Source organism: Leptonotus elevatus, chromosome 12, assembly GCF_054856555.1.
Source record: "Leptonotus elevatus isolate MCC_2025b chromosome 12, RoL_Lele_1.0, whole genome shotgun sequence".
In the NCBI taxonomy this organism is placed as follows: Eukaryota; Metazoa; Chordata; class Actinopteri; order Syngnathiformes; family Syngnathidae; genus Leptonotus; species Leptonotus elevatus.
The window spans coordinates 1230001-1255041 of NC_141250.1; the positions used below are offsets into that span (position 1 = coordinate 1230001).

The 25041-nt window shown below is 38.9% G+C and overlaps 2 protein-coding genes across 3 annotated transcripts in view; both read left to right on the top strand.

Moving 5' to 3' along the window:
• The window catches only part of ubxn4 (UBX domain protein 4), a 65487-nt gene that overhangs the window by 268 nt on the left and 40178 nt on the right, over window positions 1–25041 (top strand). For both annotated transcript variants that reach the window (XM_086091728.1, XM_086091729.1), the window contains exons 2-4: window positions 2107–2209; window positions 6148–6176; window positions 6340–6458. In XM_086091728.1, the coding sequence (XP_085947854.1) occupies window positions 2107–2209; window positions 6148–6176; window positions 6340–6458 (251 nt within the window). The remainder of the gene's footprint in view (window positions 1–2106; window positions 2210–6147; window positions 6177–6339; window positions 6459–25041) is intronic.
• LOC147164235 (uncharacterized) lies at window positions 7191–25038 on the top strand. The gene is made up of 6 exons (XM_086091730.1): window positions 7191–10648; window positions 10740–10902; window positions 11293–11353; window positions 12423–12488; window positions 21317–21382; window positions 23660–25038. The coding sequence occupies exons 2-6, from the start codon at window positions 10868–10870 to the stop codon at window positions 23822–23824; spliced, it is 393 nt and encodes a 130-aa protein (XP_085947856.1). The 5' UTR covers window positions 7191–10648; window positions 10740–10867; the 3' UTR covers window positions 23825–25038.

Genomic DNA, 25041 nt, shown 5'->3' on the forward strand with positions numbered 1-25041 from the left:
ATTTCCCTAGCACTCTTCAACCTGACATGAGTATATGAGTAGATAGATACATCGTGAGTTTGCGTACCCCGCGTTAAAAAAAAAAGTGTACTAAAAAATCTGATTTAATGTTTGTATTAACTATATCAATGCTAGCGGTCGACTGCGGTCGAGACAAACGTCACTTCCAAATATAAAGTCAAGGCCTTACTTAAATTTAAGTAGGCATTACGGTACATGACTTCGAGCCCCAAATTACACTTGAAAATGTGATACTTATATGAACTTCATTGCCTTTGATTAAAAAATGTTATGTAAAGCAGCCCCCCAATTACCATTCAATGACTTCCGTCAGTTACTGCACTGCTTTTTATATAGCGCTTTGTCTACGTTTACAGTAACAAAGTAAATTGCTTCGCATCAGCAAGTCCCAAACGTTATATCGTTAAGACAACAACTCAACAAGACATCAACATAATAAAATACATGAAATCTGAAGTGTAGAACGATACACTAGCCCAGTGGTTCTCAAAATTTGTTTTCAATGAGGATGTGAAATATTTTTTTCAGCCAAGTACCCCTAACCAGCACAAAGTATTTTGGGTTGGAGGGATTTACAACTGAGTGCTGTGCCACCATTGTCTGTTTTATTAAACTTATAAAAACATGTAACTAAAAACAAAAAAGAAGTAATCATAAATAAAGATTTGTGCACATAAAAAAAATATTATTACTATTAAGTGTCCTCCATAGGGGTCATAGTAAAGATCTGTTATAAAAAAAAAAAAATAATAACTTCATTTTAGATAAAGTTTTGAAAATAATTTCAAAACTTTATAATTATGCTACGTGGCATATGACAGATTTTTCACTTTTGATTATATTTGTATTCATTAATTTTGAGGATTGTATTTAACTTAATTCAATCGTGTGTTACCAACTAATGGAATTTTTTTAATTGGTCAACAATTCAATTTGTAATCTTAAATTGGTTCAACAATTCTCCTTTTAGTGTGTGGATCGAACCATTCTGGTATTGGAAGACTGGGTTTTTAGGACAATTAAATTTAATAGCCCACTGAATATAAAATTAATTTTATAAACTTATGTTTAACTGAAATATTTACATGATTTAATAATTATTTTTAGACGATTTTTACATGGATGCTGCATTTAAAATTTAATTAAAATGTATTTTAAAATCTCACATACCACGCAGTGCCTCCACGTACCCCCATTTGAAAACCACTGGCCTACTAAATATAAAATTAATCTTATGAACTTTAATTTTCTTGGAATATTTACATTATTTAATGATTTTTAAAATATTTTTACATTAATACTATTTTTTAAATTTATCTCACGTGCCCCCTGGAGTGCCGTCAAGTACCCCCATTTGAAAATCCCTGCACTAGCCTACTCAGAAAAACCTTTGGATATTTGCTTTTTAAGTGAAATTTTGTGGCTTTTTTGCCTTGCGCCAATGAAGTTTTATACTGTGTGTGTAAATGCTGTCTGTCGCTTCTGTCCTATAAACAAAACAAAGACTACAAAAAAAATATATCTATACATGTATGACATAGCAGTTTGGCTACGAGAATCCAGACTCATTGAGATCAAATAAAGTTCTCTCTCTTGGGAGAAATTAATGTAATCCACCTACTCCAAATTTGATAGAATTTGTCTTTCTGAAGTCTGACCTGGTAAGTCAAGTTCTCTATTCTAAATATCTTGAGGTATGGTACTGGTATCGGTATACTGTGCACACACACACACACACACACATACACACACACACACACACACACACACACACACACTCATACCTGCCAGGTACAACACTGGTGACGTCACAGGAAAAACCGTCGCACAGCGATTACGTGTCGATAAAAACTTGTGACGTCGCGAAACTGGGTCGTACTCTCTGCTGTGGAGAGACAGCCACGAGAGGGCTGATTGAGAGGACCGTTCCTGTGTAAGTCCCAAGCCCCCACCCTATACCCAAACTTCCTAAAGTGGAAACAGGGCTCAAGAAGTGCCCAGTGGCTGCTTTTGAACTTTTGTGCAAAATTATTTTTGACAGTTTCTTATACAAGAAGTAAATTGATCTGCATTACTTGCTTATAGGCGAAGATGAGCAGTCATCAAACCTGATGTCTAGCTGGGAGGATGACGGCGTCACAGAGGCGGTTCGAAAATGCTGCGTGGCCATTAAAGTCAATGCGATGAGGTACTGTACTAAGTTCAGCGCTTTTCCATGAATGTCAAGTTAATCGTTTTCGATGCATTTTTTATTCCCTCCTGAAAGTTAAGATTAGTGATTAAACTATGGGTTATCAACACTCTTGATTACAGGAAGCAACAGCAGACATAAGGAATCATGGGGAGGGATATTTGTTTGACATAACATAGCAAAATAGTAATAATTTGCATGTATGTGTAGTGTCAAAAATAAACTATGTAGAAAGGAAGCCATGTTCATTTAACAGTAGCAACGTGACAGGATTTCCCCAAAATGAAAATCTTATCAAAATTCAGACTGGTTTTAATGTCCACTTCATCCTAAGTACAACACCAATCAATTTGAAAATTAGATGAAGGGTTCAGAAGAAATTGAAATGTTGCATGGGCGGGAACAAATTATTATAGGGGAACACTTTTGTGTTATATTGCCTTTCTGTTTAAAAGGAAAAAAAAAACCTTAAAAATTACAGTACAGTACAGGCTTTCCCCCAGCGTTTTATTAGCCCGGCGACATATCAGGCGACCCATCAGGCCTTCCCCCCGCCAACCAGGCTACCCCCCCATAATAATTTTGAACTTGTGCCCACTGACTTTCCGGCAATGTTTTTCACCACCCCACACCCCACTTCAACGCCCTTCCTGTGCTTGTGTAGTGTGCGTTCATATTACGACATGATTCGTACTATTATAAAAACGTCTATCATGCCATATAACTCTAAAGTCTAATGTGTAGACTAGAGTGTGTTGGGTAAGCCGTATTGCCACTGGCGTGCACAGGTAGACCACTAGTGGTGCTCACACCCTTGCCCCTCTCCCTTCTCTCAAAAAAAGTGCCCTTTGAAAAGTTCGTTTTTTGTTTTTTTAATTAAACACTTTACTGAGGACAGGTCAATGTTGACACAATCTTTTAGAAAAGCGGCATGATTAATCACGTGTGAAAAACAATATATACGTCACCTGCGCGCACACACCCAACCTAGCTCTCTCGCTCCCTTTGTCACATGAACGCTAATTACCCACAGTCGCGGTGTGGGACAGACACACACACACGCATCTCCTTCTCCTGCTGCTCCACCCCATTCAGGTAACTGTGTTGTGAATCCAGTGGAATTGTATTGTTTGTTTGCCCTCTATTTCCTACCTATAATCATTTTGTTGTGAAGTAGCATGTCTCATACAGAACAAACAAGTGAGCATAAATTAGCCGATATTAGCCACCTAGTTTAAAATGCTATATGCTAATTCAATAATAGATAACGTGATAACCACCACATAGTAAGACTAATGTCAGTGAAAAGAAGCTCTCTGTAATCCGTGCATTGAAAAGCATTGGACTTTGGATCATTGTAATTTGATTTGTGGGGATTATTTTGACTTCAAAATGTGATGAACTGTTGTTTGTGTCTGGTTTGTATTATGCTAGTAGTCACAGGCAAAAACAATCCAATACGTCATTGGTGATCGAAGCATTTGCATTGAGTTGCATTGTGGAAATATCAAAAATGCCCGGATGTTTGGAATAGTCAATTGGCTGTAAAAATAAATACCCTTTTGCCTTCTTGTAATGACAACAGTCAGTCTTATTCATTCTCATGCCATTGGTCCGTTTGGTTACAGTTGGTCTATTTATTTAGTAATTGTAGCATATTGCCTAAAATGAGCTAAAGCAAGCATTCAAGGGAAGCATCTCTCTGCTCTCTTGGATGAAATCAAAGACGCATGAAGATGAAAGGTCAGACTCAGTAATCAACAATAGAAAATGGTTAGTTTCACCCAAATGCTCTGTTTTGGACCAAAATACGGAGAAATCAAGCTTTTTGTGAAACAATATTATTTCATGCACTCTAGTGAATTTGACACCTTTTTTTTTTGCCATGAATGATGCCACAAACACCTAAACAGTGCTTTACTTCTGTAATACACTACCACCAACAATGAAAAAGTGTTTTTTGATAGCAAAATATGTTTTTTACATTCAACAGTGTAACAATTTGACAAAACAATTTGGCAAACTATTTACAAATGTGTGCAACTGTGCATGTGTGGTACTCTTTACAATTGTGTGGATGTTTCAACTACAGTTTTTCTTTTTGTGGGGTATATTGTGTAACACTCCCCTGCGTGCAAGGGGACGCAGCAGGATTTGCACAACAGATTAGTTTCATTGCGATTGCCCCTTAGCGTGCAGACGCTACACTTTCTTGCCGGCCTTTTTTTCCGGGGAATAGCAAGTATATATTGCAGTGTGTGTTTGGCCATGTTGCCATCAAGTCTACTCTCAGGATCATGACGGTGACCTGGTGTTACGTCTGGCTTCCTCATGTCCTTCAGTTCCTATACCGGGTGGTAGATGTTCTGATCCATCTTATCCACTCCATTCATGGTGGCATCGTAGTCCAGAACCAGTGTCTTCTCCGTGATCAGACTGTACCCACTCCTCCGATGAATATGCATTGGACTCGGGGTACTCTTCATCATCCGATTGAACGTCCGCCTGTGCAGAAGTGCTCGGTTGTGCACCGCGTTTTCCGCCGTTAGCATCGCTAGCCGGTGAGGCTTTACGACGTGATCATAGCCGCCGCGTCAACGCTTCCAACTTCGGCGTCAACCTCGGAGCCACCATCATCATCATCGTCGTCATCAATGTGCTCTTTAGCATTGGTCGATGCTTTTCGTCTTTGAAAAAAATGCTCAAGCGTGAGCTGCTTGCAACCGGTCGCCATTTTCGCTTCCTCAGCCATTCTCCCCTCAACACTCTAGCTCCGCCTCACGTCTTCTACTGACGCCTACCCGATCTTGTCCAAAGAGAGTCATCGCTGCCATCTAGTGCCCAAAAATAGTCATTATACTAACTAGATCTGCTTGATACTTTCAGCACAGCTGGCCAAGGCTTTCCTCCACCCGTTTCCCAAAAAACAAAAAACTAAAAAAAACATAGTTAACGTCTTTGGCAGCCCTCCTTAGAATTGTACTAAACGTTATTAAACGTTTTTGGCAGTCAAAGAGTTAAAGAACGCATTTTAATATTGATTAAGGTTAATTGTATTGAAAAATATATTTTTTAAAGTAGTTTGTACTAAATCAGCATGCATGAACCTATTATTAACTATTATTTAGTACAAACCATAACTGTAAGTTACCTCTATGCTACAAGTCTTGCAGTCATGTTGCGCTAATAGGTTGTTGTTAAAACTAGCTGTGGGGTATTATTAATTATTATTATGTGTGTGTAATGTTTATTTAAAAACTTCCATTGACATTTCCGAACATCCGGGCATTTCTGATATGTCTCCAATGCAACACAATGCAATTGCTTCCTTTATACGGTGAAAATAAACGACAGCTTGTAATGCTTTTTCCTGTGACTATCATACAAACGACATCTCATCACATTTTGAAATCAAAATAATCCTCACAAATCAAATTACAACATTCCAAAATCTAATGATTTTCAATGAGCCCATCTTGACTTGTGACGTCATCTGAGAATTGTCAGTAAGGTATATTCCTTGTGCACAAAAGTGTGACCCCCCTCCTCTCCCCTTGCCCCCCAAAATCTCTGCACGCCACTGCTTATTGCTATCCTTTTATCTGAGCGTTTAAACCATAGGTGTCAAACTCCGGTACTCTGCTCAGCTCAACAAAACAGCCGTAAATATTAAGTCTCACTGTCCAGGCCAAAGTAATCGATTGACAGTCTTTCCAATAATTACACTAAGTAAAGGTTTGGTTAGTTGTGGGCTGATTAGTCATGCTGAAGAGAAATGGAGGTGTTTTGTCATCCACCCAAGACTTTTCATTGGAAAAAAAGTAGCTCAGCATAATTATGACGGTTGACCACACATGTTTTCTTTTGTCATAAAAAGTCAAACTTGATGTGATATATGTGATTTCACTTATCTATTTATCTGCTTCTTCCTACAGTGATATGTGTGTGCAGTTCTCACAGATCTGTATCTTTTTTTATTGCTCTTCTCCAACAAACGTATTGTACCGTAGCATACAATGTTAAGGTAGTAAAACATGTCATATTTGTGCAGTTTATTTTGTTTGTATGCATAGCAACAGAAAATGGAATGTGCTCTGAACATATTCTTTAACAACCTCTGGCCGAAGATCCAGTGGTGTGTATTCCCTCAAGTTTCTTTATTGGGGAGAATGGTGTTCCTTTAGAGGTAATTGCTGGTAGTGTGTCTGCTGAAGAACTACGGATTAGAATCAACAAAGTACAACAGGTAGGATCCCTGACTTTGGATTGCACATTTTGATATCTCACTTTGTTCATCAAGTCCTATTAAGTATTTTGTAAATTGTGTGTAACCTACGGAAGAGGATTAGGGCCGGTAAACAGAAACAAAGGGTTGGCAAGATTTTCAATTTATTTGCAGAATTCTGACTTTAAAGTGAGAATTCTGACTTTAAAGTGAGAATTCTGACTTTAAAGTGAGAATTCTGACTTTAATTACAGAATTCTGACTTTAAAGTGAGAATTCTGACTTTAATTACAGAATTCTGACTTTAAAGTGAGAATTCTGACTTTAATCTCAGAATTCTGACTTTAATTTACTTTCTCCCAAAAATGTATCAATTTGTTCTATTTTAAACATTACCATGCTCCCAAAGACATATTTAAATGTTTTTTCAATTATTATTATTTTTTTAATGCTAGAGCATAGAAATGGCTTTGATGCAGCCTCAGAACTGAAGAGAATGCTTGAAGCAATGGTAGTTATTACAAAACGGCCAGAGTATAAGAGATCAACCAGGGCCATGTTGCAAAAAGCTGCCCCCCCCCCCACAGTTTTGGGGGCGGGGGGGTCGTGGGGGGGGTGCCTGGCGGGCCTGCAGTGCCCTGTCCTGCTGCGTTGGGTCGGGGGCGCGGGCCGTGTTGGGGTGGGGGGCGCTCCTGCTCCTGGGTTTGCTCTCCGGCCGGTGGCCCTGGCGGGGCCCGGGGGTCGTCCTTTGGCGCTGCCGCTGCCTGGGTGGCCCTGAGGTGTTGCGCTTGCTCTGTCCTGGCAGGGGTCGACGGCTCCCCTCTTTGGTGGAGATTTTCATGCATGCCAGATCCACCACACCAGCATCTACCGAAACTCAGACACAATCTGCTTCCTCCTCAGGTCATTGAATCGGTGGAGGCTGGTGTCTGTGGATCTCACTCGGCTTCGTCTGTCCTTCCTTCCTTCCCTCAGTCTCTCCTTCGGTCTCTTGAGATCTCCCTGATTTTTTATTTTTTTTTGGATTTGTTGGAATTTAGATGTTTCTTGGGTTGGGGAAGAATTCTGGTGGGTGGCCCGGTGGGTGGTGTCTGGTCGGTGCTGGATTTCACCTTCCTTGGTTTTCTTTGGTCCCCTCGGGTCCCCTCGGGTCTCCTGACGGCGGTGTTCGGTTTAGGTGAACGGTATGGGATTTTTTTCTAATAGGTTTTTGGTGAGCTAACAAATACATGCACGCACACACGCACGCACGCACATACACATACTCACCCACATACAAAAAAAAAAATATATATATATATATATATATATATATAAATAATAAAAATAAAGAGCAATGATGATGACATTTCCGAATGAACAATACTGAGCTCTTTAAGAAAAAAAAAAAAAAAAAACATGGAACCTACCGAAAGAAAGTGGGTAAATTAGCTTTTTTCAACATTGCCCAGGTTGATCTCTTTTGCTCTGCTGCCACCTGCTGGACGTTTTGTAATAACTACCATTTCTTCAACCGTTCTCTGCAGTTGAGAGGTTGCATCAAAGCCTTCTGTATGCTCTAGCATAATAAAATATAAAAAAACATATAAATACGTCTTTGAGACACTTAAAACATTTAAAATAGAACATATTTAGATAGCAAATGAGTTTTTGATTGCAAATGAGTTAAAGGGCCCGTAAACTATGCCCATATTTGGACTTCCTGGATCTGTGTGTGTGTGTGTGTGTGTGTGTGTGTGTGTGTGTGTGTGTGTGTGTGTGTTTGCCTTTGTGTATTATGAGGACATGTCACCTGAATACACGCAACACTGCGAGGACATTTTGAATTATGAGGACACAGCCCATGTCCTCATAATTCATTCAATGCAGAAGTGCTTCTAGGGCTGTAGAAGGCTTAAATCCAAAGTTTTAGCCAATGTCCTTGTAAACCATAATTACATGAATTTGTGTATTTTTGTGTATTTGATGACGCCCCCTGTAGGAAGGTCCTCGTAATGCACCACTTCATGAATTATTCACACCAGTGTATATTTCACAGCATTTGATTGGCTGACCGTCACCTGTCCCCACAATTACGCACATGTCCCCATAATTCCGTTTTTTCTCAAAATGCTGTGTATTGTGAATGTTTGTCTGTAGACGCAGAGCCTTTTTTTTTTTTTGCAGCCACCAATTCCTAAGTAGATAAATTAAATAATGAAATACACTATGACATTTAATTATATATTTCAGCATTTAATTCTTGCAGTGGTTGTTTATTTGAAAATATACAATGGTTAACAGCTGTTTATCACATCACTTTGAACAGCTGGAGGCAGAGACAGAGAAACTGTCAGTGCCGTATATTGATTCATCATTTAACATCCCACCCTGCCTTTACAATGTAACATCTTTCTGTACACCAGTGGCCAAATGTTTTGAGAATGACATTGATTTTCTAAAAATCTCCAGTGCTGACTTATTATTATTGTTTTTTTATGATGGCAATTTGCATGTACTCCAGAATGTTATAGTGATTAGATGAATTGCAAAGTCCCTATTTGCCATGAAAATTAAAGTAATTTCCTTTAGTGACCTTACAAACTTTAAGTGAAGAAGGCTTCAGGGCACCCAAGAAAATCCAGCAAATGCCAGGACTATCTCCCAAAGTTGATTCAGCTGCGGGATAAGGACATCACCACCAGTGTAGAGCTTGCTCAGGAATGGCAGTAAGCAGGTATGAGTGCATCTACACCCATGGTGAGGGAGTAAGACTTTTGGAGGATGGCCTGGTGTGACCAGTGAAAAGGGGATTCCATAAATACAGACCAAAATAAGAAAAAAAGAGTTGAAGTTATTTTCTCTGATTAACCCCCTTTCCAAATGTTTGGGGCATCCGGAAAAATGCTTGTCTGGAGAAGAAAAGGTGAGCGCTACCATCAGTCCTGCTTCATGCCAAAAGGAAAGCATCATGTGACCATTCATTTGCAGGGTTGCTTCTCAGCCAAGGAATTGGGCTCGCTCACAATTTTGCCAAAAAACACATGCATCCATTACTAAAGTATAGTACTAAAACATCCTCGGACAGCAACTGTATGACAGCAGCAAGGTTATTTTATTTACTAAAGCAAAAAAACATTTTCGTTAATGAAAAAAAAAACCTTTTTAAAAAACTGAAACTGAAATCACATTTTATGATTACAAAATGATCTATAATTCTAGCAATAATATCCTTTGTTTTCGTCTGTGGTAATTCATTTAATATATGAGCCTTTGGGGTTCATTTTAAATGTGATCTATTTTTTTTTATTGACACTGTAAATCATAGAACAATAGCCACTCTTATCAACAAAGTTCATAATCCAACGACTGAACCAATTTGTTGATTTGAACGGGATTTATTATATTGCCCTGAGTACGGAAGTGACGTCATCTAGCAGCCCCGATAGAGAACCGCCCCCGGCTCTATTTACTTCACGAGATGTGATGGCGTGTAGCTGTGCTAATGAGGTAGGTTTGAAGCTCGAATTTTTCCTGTTGTTGTTGGTCGCTTGTGTACATTGCTCCCTCTTTCGCGAAAATGATTTATAATGCAAGTCCAGTGTAAGTGCAGCTAAGCTTACGTTAGCATACCTAACCATCTGTTGATTATGATGGATGCAGCTAATTATTTAGAATTGCTACGCTTCTGTTAGCGACGGTTAGCATAGCAGAGCTAACCGTCTGTTGAGTAAGATGAATGCTAATTGCAATTTTTAAGAGGAAATCAATAACAGGCTGGTTTTTGATGTGAAAATATACAATGGCTTAGTATTACCAGTACAGTATAAATGAAGTATTGGTAAATTGCTGCATTTGTGTTTACTTAAATTTGTTCTTTCAATAGAAATATTTCAGTAAAGTCTGTTAGTGTTCATTACATTTAATTTATGCAAATATTTAGCAGAGCTGTGCTATCCACTGTATTTTATTTTCGTTGGCACATTTACTGCACACTGCACAGGCTATTATGGTACACTGAAAGTCAACTTCAAGACATTTGCACCAAGTTACCTATCAAACTGATTGAAACTCATTTTTTTCTATAGCTTTAGATCATTATCTTCAGTGAGACATGTCAGTCATGAGGCCACAGAGGGCAAAAGTTAAACCCAAAGAAGAGGTAGCATACTTTTCATCCTTAGGTAAAGACAAGAATGGCTTCACCATAAAATATATTAATTAATTCAAAGGTGAGTATTGGTAAAATATTCTTTAGTATGGGTCTAGTTTTCATTATTGTTATAATGAAATATTTCTGTTGTATCCTTTTTTCTTTGTAAGGTCGAGGAGTGTTCAGTTCCTGCTCCTTTCAGAAGAGAGACTTTCCTACTGAATATCGAGGAGAAGTTCTAAGCAAACAGGAACGTGAAAACAGGCTGAGAGTGTATCATGATGCCCGGAAGGTTTTCATGTTTGAATTTCGCTACAATGGAAAAACACTATGGTATGTTTATATGGTGTGTTGTCACACTTAATTTTGTTTTTTTGGGGGGATATCGTGCAAGGTTTGACAAAACATAAAAGATTAATTAAAACTCAAAAGCAAAAGTACATTATTTTCTCAATATAATTTTTTTATTTTTTTATTTCATTTTTTACAATATTGTGACTTGTTTTTTTATTTTACTTTTACAGTTATCGTGAGTATCGCTAACCTCACAATATCATGTTAATTATCATATCGTGATTTCTTATGACATTTGGATATTGTGTCATACATGTGACATACTAGAATTACTGGTCGCACATTCATGATTACATGAAATTATATTATAGCAGTCTAGTCTTAGTAAGAATTTAATTGTATTGGTATTTTTCTATTCATCTGCCCCAGGTTTCCACTGAAGCACAACCTGATGAAGACACAGCTATCAGACTGCGCCAAAGTTGACCAGGTGACTAGATTTCTTTTTGAATGTTGTTGAAATCAGTTTTCCGAAGCAAGACATTAGTGGAGGGTGGAGATACTAGGGCTGCACAATATGTGGAAAATATCTTGCCGCACGAATGACTCATGCAATATGTGTATTGCAAAGACGTGCAACAAATGAATATTGGATTAATTGTATACTTTAGTCTGAGGCTAAGCGATATGGCCAAAAAATAAAATAAAAAGTATTTTAAACCAACCATCCAGCATTCTGCCACCACTTGTGCAAAATTACAACTCACAATAACATCTGGATGTAACAGAACATAACAACAGCTTTTAATAATCCAGAAGACAAAATACATTTCACGATTTAGCAAATTTTCAACGATTCAATTTAAATTTAATTTATTCAATTAATTTGATTTATTGCCAGGCCCTACTTGAGTCTGAATTTGACCAATCAGAGACAACATTAATTGCGCATCGCCATACAAGAGAATTGTATCGAGGAGCATTACTAACAAAAAATAACTTATTTGGATAAGACTAGATCACAATGAGCATGATTATTTTTCTGCACGTACGTGTATTTCTTTAATTAGATTATATAGATATATATATTAGGTCCATGTTCAATGTCAAAATAATCTCCATCACTGTATAAAACACCCATGTCGCATGTTTTGTCAATACTGTGCAGACCTCACAGGTGCATAGTCTTCACAATGTCGTAGTTGTGAATAACTGACACTCTGAGGACAGTGTATTTACACACTGCGAATGTAAAATAAGTTTTCAGGGGTTTGGAGTTACACATACAGTCCTCATAATTCATACTCTGGTATGGACACTCTGAGGACTGTGTATTTTCTATTAATTGTTTCATTGTGAAAAATAGACGTCACCAATTTACACAAACCACTAGTGCTGACGGATTATTTATTTTTCAAATAGCAAATAAAATGTATTTGCATTCACAATACTTTAACCTATTCATTGTTCTTTATGTACTGTAACTGTGTAAATGCACAGGTACAGTCGTGTTACTAAGAATTAAATTTTATATGTATTTTTCTCTTTATGTGTACCAGGTTTCAAATGAAGCACAACCTGAAGACATAGCTAAAGATGTAGCTGTCACAGACCAAGTTGACCAGGTGACTAGATTTGTTTTTGAATGTTGATGTTGAAATACATTTTTCAGAAGCAAGACGTAGCACAATATATAAAAAAATATTTTGTCGCACGAATGGCTCATGCATATACTGTATGTATGTATACAGTATATGTGTATTGCAAAGACATGCAACAAATGAATATTGGATTGTATACTTTAGTCTGACTTTGACCAATCAGAGACTACCTTAATTGCGCATCGCCATACAAGAGAACCGTATTGAGGGGCATTACTAACAAAAAATAACTTATTTGTACAAGACTAGATCACAATAAGCATGCTTATTTTTCCGCATTAACGTGTATTTCTTTCTTTGGATTATAAAGATTTCTCTATTTCTCTATCTTTATCTCTATATCTATCTATCTATATCTATATATCTGTCTCTCTATGTCTCTCTCTCTCTATATACAGTATATATATATCTATACATCTATATCTGTATGCATGTGTGTGTGTGTGTGTATATATATATATATATATATATGTGTGTATATATATATATGTATATATATACATACATATATATATATATATATATATATATATATATATATATATATATATATATATATATATAGATATGTATGTGTATATATACATACATATATATATATATATATAGATATATACTGTATATATAGAGTGTGTATGTATACAGTATATGTATAGATCTTTTTTTTAGGTCCGTGTTAAATGTTTAATCTCCATCACTGTATAAAACACCCATGTCGCATGTTTTGTCAATACTGTGTAACCCTTGCAGATACATAGTCCTCACAATGTCGTAGTTGTGAATAACTGACACTCTGAGGACAGTGTATTTACACACTGCGAATGTAAAATAAGTTTTCAGGGGTTTGGAGTTACACATACAGTCCTCATAATTCATACTCTGGTATGGACACTCTGAGGACTGTGTGTTTTCTATTAATTGTTTCATTGTGAAAAATAGACGTCACCAATTTACACAAACCACTAGTGCTGACGGATTATTTATTTTTCAAATAGCAAATAAAATGTGTTTGCATTCACAATACTTTAACCTATTCATTGTTCTTTATGTACTGTAACTGTGTAAATGCACAGGTGGTCGTGTTACTAAGAATTTAATTTTATATGTATTTTTCTCTTCATGTGTACCAGGTTTCAACTGAAGCACAACCTGAAGACATAGCTGAAGACGTAGCTGTCACAGACCAAGTTGACCAGGTGACGAGATTTCTTTTTGAATGTTGATGTTGAAATCCATTTTTCAGAAGCAAGATGTTGCACAATTTATAAAAAAAAATATCTTGTCGCACGAATGGCTCATGCAATATGTGTATTGCAAAGACATGCAACAAATGAATATTGGATTGTATACTTTAGTCTGATTTTGACCAATCAGAGACTACCTTAATTGCGCATCGCCATACAAGAGAATTGTATTGAGGAGCATTACTAACAAAATATAACATTTGGATAAGACTAGATCACAATGAGCATGCTTATTTTTCCGCATTAACGTGCATTTCTTTCTTTGGATTATAAAGATCTCTCTATCTCTATCTTTATCTCTATATCTATCTATCTATATCTATATATCTGTCTCTCTATGTCTCTCTCTCTCTATATACAGTATATATATCTATACATCTATATCTGTATGCATGTGTGTGTGTATGTATGTATGTGTGTATATATATATATATATATATATAGATATATATATATATGTATATATATATATATAGAGATAGAGATATAGATATATATATATACTGTATATATAGAGTATGTATGTATTTTTTTTTTTTTTTTTTTTTTTTTTTTTTTTTTTTTTTTTTTAAGAGCTCAGTATTGTTCATTCGGAAATGTCATCATCATTGCTCTTTTTTTTTTTTTTTTTAAATATATATATATATATATATACACATATATACATACATATATACATATATACATACATACATACATACTTTTTTTTTTTTTTTTTTTTTTTGTGTGTGTGGGTGAGTATGTGTGTGTGCGTGCGTGCGTGCGTGCGTGCGTGTGTTTGTTAGCTCACCAGAAAACCTATTAGAAAAAAAAATCTTATACCGTTCACCTAAATCGAACACCAGGAGACCCGAGGGGACCGAAGAAAACCAAGGAAGGTGAAATCCAGCACCGACCAGACACCCCCCACCAGAACTCCTCCCCAGCCCAAGAAACATCCAGACCCCAACAAATCCAAAAAACATAAAGTCAGGGAGGCCTCAAGAGACCAACGGAGAGACCGAGAAAAGGAAGGAAGGACAGACGAAGCCGCGTGAGATCCGAGACACCAGCCTCCACCGATTCAATAACCTGAGGAGGAAACAGATTGTGTCTGAGTTTCGGTAGATGCTGGTGTGGTGGATCTGGCATGCATGAAAATCTCCACCAAAGAGGGGAGCCGTCGACCCCCGCCGGAACAGAGCAAGCGCAACACCTCAGGGCCCCCCAGGCCGCGGCAGCGCCAAAGGACGACCCCCGGGCCCCACCAGGGCCACCGGCCGGAGAGCAAACCCAGGAGCAGGAGCGCCCCCCGCCCCAACACGGCCCGCGCCCCCGGCCCAACGCAGCAGGACGGGGCACTGCAGGCCCACCAGGCACCCCACCGGCCCCCAACCCCCGCCCCCCCACCACCCCCCGCCCCCCATCCACCCCCCGCCACCCACCCCAACCCAGCCCCAGCCGCCCCCATGCCCCCAATCCCCCAGACACCCCCCACCCCCAGCACCCCCCCACCCCGCAACCCCCACCACCGCCCCCCCCCAACAAAGCCGCCCCCCCCCCCCCCCGACCCCACCCCGACCAACCGGCAGCCCCCCAACCCCCGACCCCCAGCCCCCGGGGACCACCCGCACCCAGGCACCGGCGCCGAAGAGGGGCCGGACAGCGGAGCGGAGAGGGCAGCCGCGCCCACCCCACCCCCCGCCGTGTGGAAGGACGGAACACCGGGGGCAGAAGGGGGAGATGGGGGCACCGGAGGGCGGCCGACACCCCCGAACCCCAGGCCCAGCGGGGGAAGGCCCCGGTCGTCACCCCAGCGTTCTTTGTGAAAATTAACCCCTGTTACTGAGTCCGCCAGCTCGCGGACTGGCGAACTCTACCCCTAAACCGTGAATGTGACCCCACCCAGTGTATATACAAGTGTGTGTGTGTGGTGCATTAAAATTAGGAGCAGGTGAACCGGAGCCGATGGAAATGATATTCCCACGCTCCGATCCACCCGCCACCCAAGCATGTTGCTGAGTGTATGTGGTGCATTAAAAAAAATAGATAGGGCGGGGGGGGGGGGGGGGGGGGGGGGGCGGGTGGCGACACGGACAGGGGACCGCAGCACTGCTCTATACTGCGGCCCCCAACCGATGGCACCCCCACAAGCCCCCAAGCCCCCCCCCCACCCACAAGTTGTGTGGTGTATTAAAATTGGAGGGGAGTTGTAGGGTGAAGACGGTGTTTCCACCCTACCCCACCCCCCAAAGTGTGTTATGTGCCCTATATGTCTATAAAAGTGTATTGTGCAAACCTAGTGTAGTGAGTTAAGAGGTGTGACCAGCGGGGCCCCCCCCAACCGGGCGGGGGCAGGAGGCGCACCGGCCCACCAAGCCCCCACCCACCCCACCAGGACCCCGGCGGGCATATGGGACCCGTCCGGCGGGGCGATAGGGCTCGCCCCCCGGATACTGGGTCCCGCCCGAGGTGTCAGGACGCCCACCGGAGCGGGGCGGGCACGACACCAAACCCCAGCCACCCCCGCCGGCCCCCATAGCACCGAGACCCGGGCCATGGATGGAGCCCCCGGCCCAGGGGAGGGGAAGGAAGGCGTACCGGGGAAGGGGAAGGGAGGAGGGAAGGGGACGACAAGAAGGGCAGGGGGCAGCGGCAGGGACGCAAGGAGAGGGGGAGAGGAGGAGGAAGGGCGACGAGGGAGAGGGGACAGGGAGGCGGAGGACGGGCGGGGAGAGGCGAGGAGGGAGAGGCAGCAAGGGGGAGGAAGGGGGAGGGGAGAGGGAACCACCGGGCACCCCGGCGGCCCACAGGCCCCGAACCGCGTCGCCGGGCCCAGAGCGACGGACCGCGCCGGAACGGCGCCGCCCCCGACACCAGGGAAAGCCCCGCAACGCAGCACCCCCCAAGAGACCCAGGGAACGGCCAAGACGCAGCCGCCACCCAGCAGCCAACAGAGGGGGAGACCCGCCCACTCCCCGCCAGGGGGGACAGCACCCACAGAATTAACCCACTGGCATGCCGTGAATCCGAATATCAACCCCTGGTGCCCATCGGAGGTGAATCCGCTCGATCCCGCTGGCAGCAGCCGGGTTCCTGACTATGGAAACACAACCATTAGTTACAAATTGCCTAATACAGAAACATCAATGCCAGTTATAACGCTGCTGTGGCTCTCGCTAACAGGCAGAATTAAAATCCAAGTTTAGGTTAAAAAATTCTATATACGTAGACCATGTTTCTTTAAATTTTGACATTTGGTTTTTATTTGAGGCAGATATTTTTTCCATTAAAATATGATTTATGAGGAGGTTAGACCATTGGTCGATATTCAAAGTTTGTTTATTTTTCCAGTTAACAAGAATTGTTTTTTTTGCGATAGTAAGGGCTACAAGTATAGATTGAAATTGTTTATGTGGTAAGTCAATTGTTGTTAAGTCACCTAGCAAACACAAGTTTGGAGAGAACGGTATCCTACAGTCCAAGACAGCGGAAAGTTTTTCTAAGACTTTAGTCCAGAAACACATAACCGGAGTACATAACCATAAAGCATGAAAATAAGTGTCTGTAGTGTTTTGTAAACACTGGAGACAAATGTCGGAGTCTGAGAGTCCCATTTTCTTCATCATATATTGAGTAATGTATGTTCTGTGAATAATTTTATATTGGATAAGTTGTAAATTTGTGTGTTTTGTCATTTTAAAAACATTTTCAGAAACTTGAATCCAAAAGACAGATTCCGGAGCTATAGACAAGTCTGTTTCCCATTTTGAGATGGGTAAAGACGTTTTATCAGTATATGAAAGTAACTTATATATTTTTGAGAGTTTTTTTGTTGTTGTTGGAGAAAGCTTGGTAATATCTTTAGCTAAAACAGGCGGTTGGAGCGTACCCTGGAGTGTTGGAATTTGTTTCTTTATCATACTTTTAACTTGCAAATAATGTAAAAAGTTTCCGTTTTTTATTTTATATTTTTGGAGCAAGGATGTATATGATATAAACATATTATCTGAGAAGAGATGGTGGAGATGTGTAATTCCTTTCTGCTCCCACACATTCAAATAAAACGATTGGTTGTTAATTTGAAAGTCGGGGTTATGCCATAGTATGTATGTATGTATATATGTATATGTATGTATGTGTATATATACAGTATATGTATAGATCTTTTTTTTAGGTCCGTGTTAAATGTTTAATCTCCATCACTGTATAAAACACCCATGTCGCATGTTTTGTCAATACTGTGTAACCCTTGCAGATACATAGTCCTCACAATGTCGTAGTTGTGAATAACTGACACTCTGAGGACAGTGTATTTACACACTGCGAATGTAAAATAAGTTTTCAGGGGTTTGGAGTTATACATACAGTCCTCATAATTCATACTCTGGTATGGACACTCTGAGGACTGTGTGTTTTCTATTAATTGTTTCATTGTGAAAAATAGACGTCACCAATTTACACAAACCACTAGTGCTGACGGATTATTTATTTTTCAAATAGCAAATAAAATGTGTTTGCATTCACAATACTTTAACCTATTCATTGTTCTTTATGTACTGTAACTGTGTAAATGCACAGGTGGTCGTGTTACTAAGAATTTAATTTTATATGTATTTTTCTCTTCATGTGTACCAGGTTTCAACTGAAGCACAACCTGAAGACATAGCTGAAGACGTAGCTGTCACAGACCAAGTTGACCAGGTGACGAGATTTCTTTTTGAATGTTGATGTTGAAATCCATTTTTCAGAAGCAAGATGTTGCACAATTTATAAAAAAAAATATCTTGTCGCACGAATGGCTCATGTTATATGTGTATTGCAAAGACATGCAACAAATGAATATTGGATTGTATACTTTAGTCTGATTTTGACCAATCAGAGACTACCTTAATTGCGCATCGCCATACAAGAGAATTGTATTGAGGAGCATTACTAACAAAATATAACATTTGGATAAGACTAGATCACAATGAGCATGCTTATTTTTCCGCATTAACGTGCATTTCTTTCTTTGGATTATAAAGATCTCTCTATCTCTATCTTTATCTCTATATCTATCTATCTATATCTATATATCTGTCTCTCTATGTCTCTCTCTCTCTATATACAGTATATATATCTATACATCTATATCTGTATGCATGTGTGTGTGTATGTATGTATGTGTGTATATATATATATATATATATATATATATATATATATATATATATATATAGAGATAGAGATAGAGATATAGAGATATAGATATAGAGTATGTATGTATGTATATATGTATATGTATGTATGTGTATATATACAGTATGTGTATAGATCTTTTTTTTAGGTCCGTGTTAAATGTTTAATCTCCATCACTGTATAAAACACCCATGTCGCATGTTTTGTCAATACTGTGCAGCCATCACAGGTGCATAGTCCTCACAATGTCGTAGTTGTGAATAACTGACACTCTGAGGACAGTGTATTTACACACTGCGAATGTAAAATAAGTTTTCAGGGGTTTGGAGTTACACATACAGTCCTCATAATTCATACTCTGGTATGGACACTCTGAGGACTGTATTTTCTATTGATTGTTTCATTGTGAAAAATAGACGTCACCAATTTACACAAACCACTAGTGCTGACGGATTATTTATTTTTGAAATGGCAAATAAAATGTGTTTGCATTCACAATACTTTAACCTATTCATTGTTATTTATGTACTGTAACTGTGTAAATGCACAGGTACAGTCGTGTTACTAAGAATTTAATTTTATATGTATTTTTCTCTTCATGTGTACCAGGTTTCAACTGAAGCACAACCTGAAGACATAGCTAAAGACATAGCTGTCACAGACCAAGTTGACCAGGTGACAAGATTTCTTTTTGAATGTTGATGTTGAAATACATTTTTCAGAAGCAAGACGTTGCACAATTTATAAAAAAAAAAAGATCTTGTCGCACGAATGGCTCATGCAATAGGTGAATTGCAAAGACATGCAACAAATGAATATTGGATTGTATACTTTAGTCTGATTTTGACCAATCAGAGACTACCTTAATTGCACATCACCATACGAGAACCGTATCGAGGGGCATTACTAACAAAAAATAACTTAATTGGATAAGATTAGATCACAATGAGCATGCTTATTTTTCCGCATTAACGTGTATTTTTTTTTCATTGGATTATAAAAATATATAGATATAGATAGATCTTTTTTTTTAGGTCCATGTCGAAATAATCTCCATCACTGTATAAAACACCCATGTCGCATGTTTTGTCAATACTGTGCAGCCCTCGCAGGTGCATAGTCCTCACAATGTCGTAGTTGTGAATAACTGACACTCTGAGGACAGTGTATTTACACACTGCGAATGTAAAATAAGTTTTCAGGGCTTGGAGTTACACATACAGTCCTCATAATTCATACTCTGGTCAGGTATGGACACTCTGAGGACTGTGTATTTTCTATTAATTGTTTCATTGTGAAAAATAGACATCACCAATTTACACTAACCATTAGTGCTGACGGATTATTTATTTTTGAAATGGCAAATAAAATGTGTTTGCATTCACAATACTTTAACCTATTCATTGTTCTGTATGTACTGTAACTGTGTAAATGCACAGGTACAGACTTGTGTGTTACTAAGAATTGAATTTTATATGTATTTTTCTCTTCATGTGTACCAGGTTTCAACTGAAGCACAACCTGAAGACATAACTGAAGACGTAGCTGTCACAGACCAAGTTGACCAGGTGACGAGATTTCTTTTTGAATGTTGACGTTGAAATACATTTTTCAGAAGCAAGACGTTGGCACAATATATAAAAAAATATCTTGTCGCACGAATGGCTCATGCAATATGTGTATTGCAAAGACAAGCAACAAATGAATATTGGATTGTATACTTTAGTCTGACTTTGACCAATCAGAGACTACCTTAATTGCGCATCGCCATACGAGAAACGTATCGAGGGGCATTACTAACAAAAAATAACTTAATTGGATAAGATTAGATCACAATGAGCATGTTTATTTTTCCGGATTATCGTGTATTTTTTTTCATTGGATTATAAAAATATATAGCTATAGATAGATCCTTTTTTTTTAGGTCCATGTTCAATGTCGAAATAATCTCCATTACTGTATAAAACACCCATGTCGCATGTTTTGTCAATACTGTGCAGCCCTCACAGATACTTAGTCCTCACAATGTTATAGTTGTGAATAACTGACACTGAGGACAGTGTATTCATACACCGTGACTGTAAAATAAGTTTTGAGGGCTTGGAGTTATTATACAATTCATACTCTGGTCAGGTATGGATTCTCTGAGGACTGTGTATTTTCTTGTTTTTGTTTCATTGTGAAAAATAGACGTCACCAATTTACACAAACCTGTAGTGCAGAAGGATTTATTTATTTATTTTTGTAATGGCAAATAAAATGAGTTTGCATTTACAATACTTTAACCTATTAATTGTTCTGTATGTACTGTAACTGTGTAAATGCACAGGTACAGTCGTGTTACTAAGAATTGAATTTTATATGTATTTTTCTCTTCATGTGTACCAGGTTTCAACTGAAGCACAACCTGAAGACATAGCTGAAGACGTAGCTGTCACAGACCAAGTTGACCAGGTGACGAGATTTCTTTTTGAATATTGATGTTGAAATCAGTTTTCAGAAGCAAGACGTTAGGAGTGAAGAGTGTAGAGTAGATGCTAGGGCTGAACTATATAACTAACAAATATAATCACAACAATTTTTTATGCAATGTGTATTGCCAAGACGTTCAAAATATTGTATCCAACAATAAGCTTGTATGGGACTAAAATTCCTACAAGTCAACATTAAAAATATCTCAAATTGAAGATTTGTTGGCAGTTTGGTGATTTGGATTATGCACTGTAGTGATCTTTTGTTCCCATTAATTTATTTATGGTGGATTTTAGAGATGAACTCGCTATCAATTTTATTTTATTTTTTTAAACAGAAGTGTAAACATCAGGTAGTTAATTTACTTGTATCAAGCTTGGATAAATGTGCTTTATGTTTTGGACCTTTCGCTGCACTAGAATGGACTGGCATGATGGGTATTTTATCTTCTGTGTTATTTGTATCTGCAATGGATCTTTGTTTCACGCAACCAGAATTAATAGTGCAGGCATTTTCATTGAATGAATATAATTTAGTCAAGAGGATAAATTATGACCCATGTTTATACCTTTATCTTTAGTTGCAAGCAGCTAAATGTTGAGCAATTGTCTCAATCTTAACGACTGTCTGACTCGGTAAAATAGAAAAGTCTACTGTAACTGAAGGACTGTATCACACAATATCTGTTTTAGGGGCAATGCCATAGATTAAGCATATTAACTATCCCTCTTGTTAAATGCTTCATCTCATCTTTCGAATAAATGTGACTAGATTTATAATAATCTTTAGTATGTGCACAAACTTTAGGTTCTAAATGCTTTTCTAGTTTGCTCCAGCATCTGGCACATATCCCGTTTAAAAAAAATGCAAAACTGCTTGATGATGAAGACCTTTGGTAAATTAACTTTAGCACATTAGCCCATCAATGGCGGGAGCTACTTCTGCCGCGAGCGCTCGACACTTTTCTCAAGCTTCTACTTCGAGTGTAACATCACTAAGTAACAGCGAAGTAAAGCTAGTAAATATTTATGACCACCCGCCAAAATGAATTTTAACCCGCATATGGCAGGTTAATTTTAGAGCCACTGTATATATGCATAAGTATGTGTGCATCTACTGTATATATGGATATCATTGCTGTCCTGTGAAAAACTAAAATTCCTACAAGTCAACATTAAAAATATCTCAAATTGAAGATTTGTTGGCAGTTTGGTGATTTGGATTATGCACTGTAGTGATCTTTTGTTCCCATTAATTTATTTATGGTGGATTTTAGAGATGAACTCGCTATCAATTTTATTTTATTTTTTTAAACAGAAGTGTAAACATCAGGTAGTTAATTTACTTGTATCAAGCTTGGATAAATGTGCTTTATGTTTTGGACCTTTCGCTGCACTAGAATGGACTGGCATGATGGGTATTTTATCTTCTGTGTTATTTGTATCTGCAATGGATCTTTGTTTCACGCAACCAGAATTAATAGTGCAGGCATTTTCATTGAATGAATATAATTTAGTCAAGAGGATAAATTATGACCCATGTTTATACCTTTATCTTTAGTTGCAAGCAGCTAAATGTTGAGCAATTGTCTCAATCTTAACGACTGTCTGACTCGGTAAAATAGAAAAGTCTACTGTAACTGAAGGACTGTATCACACAATATCTGTTTTAGGGGCAATGCCATAGATTAAGCATATTAACTATCCCTCTTGTTAAATGCTTCATCTCATCTTTCGAATAAATGTGACTAGATTTATAATAATCTTTAGTATGTGCACAAACTTTAGGTTCTAAATGCTTTTCTAGTTTGCTCCAGCATCTGGCACATATCCCGTTTAAAAAAAATGCAAAACTGCTTGATGATGAAGACCTTTGGTAAATTAACTTTAGCACATTAGCCCATCAATGGCGGGAGCTACTTCTGCCGCGAGCGCTCGACACTTTTCTCAAGCTTCTACTTCGAGTGTAACATCACTAAGTAACAGCGAAGTAAAGCTAGTAAATATTTATGACCACCCGCCAAAATGAATTTTAACCCGCATATGGCAGGTTAATTTTAGAGCCACTGTATATATGCATAAGTATGTGTGCATCTACTGTATATATGGATATCATTGCTGTCCTGTGAAAAACACGTTTCCATTTTTAGGTCGCGGGCTGCTCTCCGGTAGCTCCTATGGTGGAAGTGTTTTTCACAGAACAGCGACAATATGTGTATGTATGTATGTATGTAATAATTGTTTTCGTTTAAAAAATTAGGTTGCTGATGTATCCAGTTCAAGTGAGGATTCGTTAGCAGAGGAATATGTTCCAGATTCTCACAGTACTTCGGACACTTCCTACATTGAACCTGTTTCAGAAATTCAGAAATCCGAAGGTATTTCAGGAATGAGCTATGAGAAAACTGCTCATCCTTTAAGATGAGAGGTAGTCATGTTTTAAAGAATAAAATGTTCAATGTTCACTGACTCTTTTGCATCTGGTTTCATGTCGAGCTTATCCATTACAAAGCTGTGTTTGACCTAGATAACCTGTTCACATAAGAAGCAGTTTTATTAACATACCAGTTTCAGTCTGTCCTAAAATTGTAAGTTGTAACATGAGCACCATGTTAAAACTTACAATTTTAGGACAGATCAGGTATGACTTTGCATTTCACAGTATTGTTATGTACAACAATGTGTCCTTATATCAGGTAAGTCATTACACATCAATGCCATTTTAGTTTGTGTAAAGTCAGAATGCCAGAACTTTCAAATCACTTCAGTGACATGGTTGCTGTGTGTTGTGTAAACTTTGTCCTTGTAATGTGAGTTGGTCCTCATAATTACCATTTTTGCAATGGGCGTGGCTTATTTAGGTCATTATCTATGTCCTCACAATTACGGATTTTTTCAGGTTTTTCTTTTTTTCGTGTGTTGAGTTTTTTCAAGTTTTGAAGTGAAATTCTCCTGGACAACCCCAAAAAAAATTTTTGGGTGCAAGTCCCATCTCTCTGGCATTAGCAGAAAGGGGTGTCCCTGTAATACACAATTAAACCGGTTTGGAAAAAATGTCCTCATAATACACAGAGGCAAGTATGTGTGTGTGTGTGTGTGTGTGTGTGTGTGTGTGTGTGTGTGTGTGTGTGTGTGTGTGTGTGTGTGTGTGTGTGTGTGTGTGTGTGTGTGTGTGTGTGTGTGTGTGTGTGTGTGTGTGTGTGTGTGTGTGTGTGTGTGTGTTCGCGGTGCATGTTCGCTCCTTATGGATGGAGCCGTTGCGTCCCACCGACCGCAATGACATTGTCTCATTTTGGTTTAATTTCACCAATCACCACGCTGTGTGTGTGCGTTTGTATCTGTTGTTTTTGTTTCTATTTTTATTTTTATCTTCGAGTCTGCCTGTGCAGCTCACGCTCCAGAAAAATACGTTCTCACCGCCGACGTGAGACAGACCGGGCCCATCTGGGCCGGCCCGAAACACTGACAGAAGACTGACGAGTAATCACGATACCCAATACATGCGCACCACTACAAGTGGAAGTGCTTGTACACTTTTGTCTGCTTGTACCTTTTGAAATTAGATTAACTTAAAAAAAAATTCCGGCGCAATGAGAGTCACATGTCTATGCGTTCCTCAGTACAGTTATAGAAATTACAGTT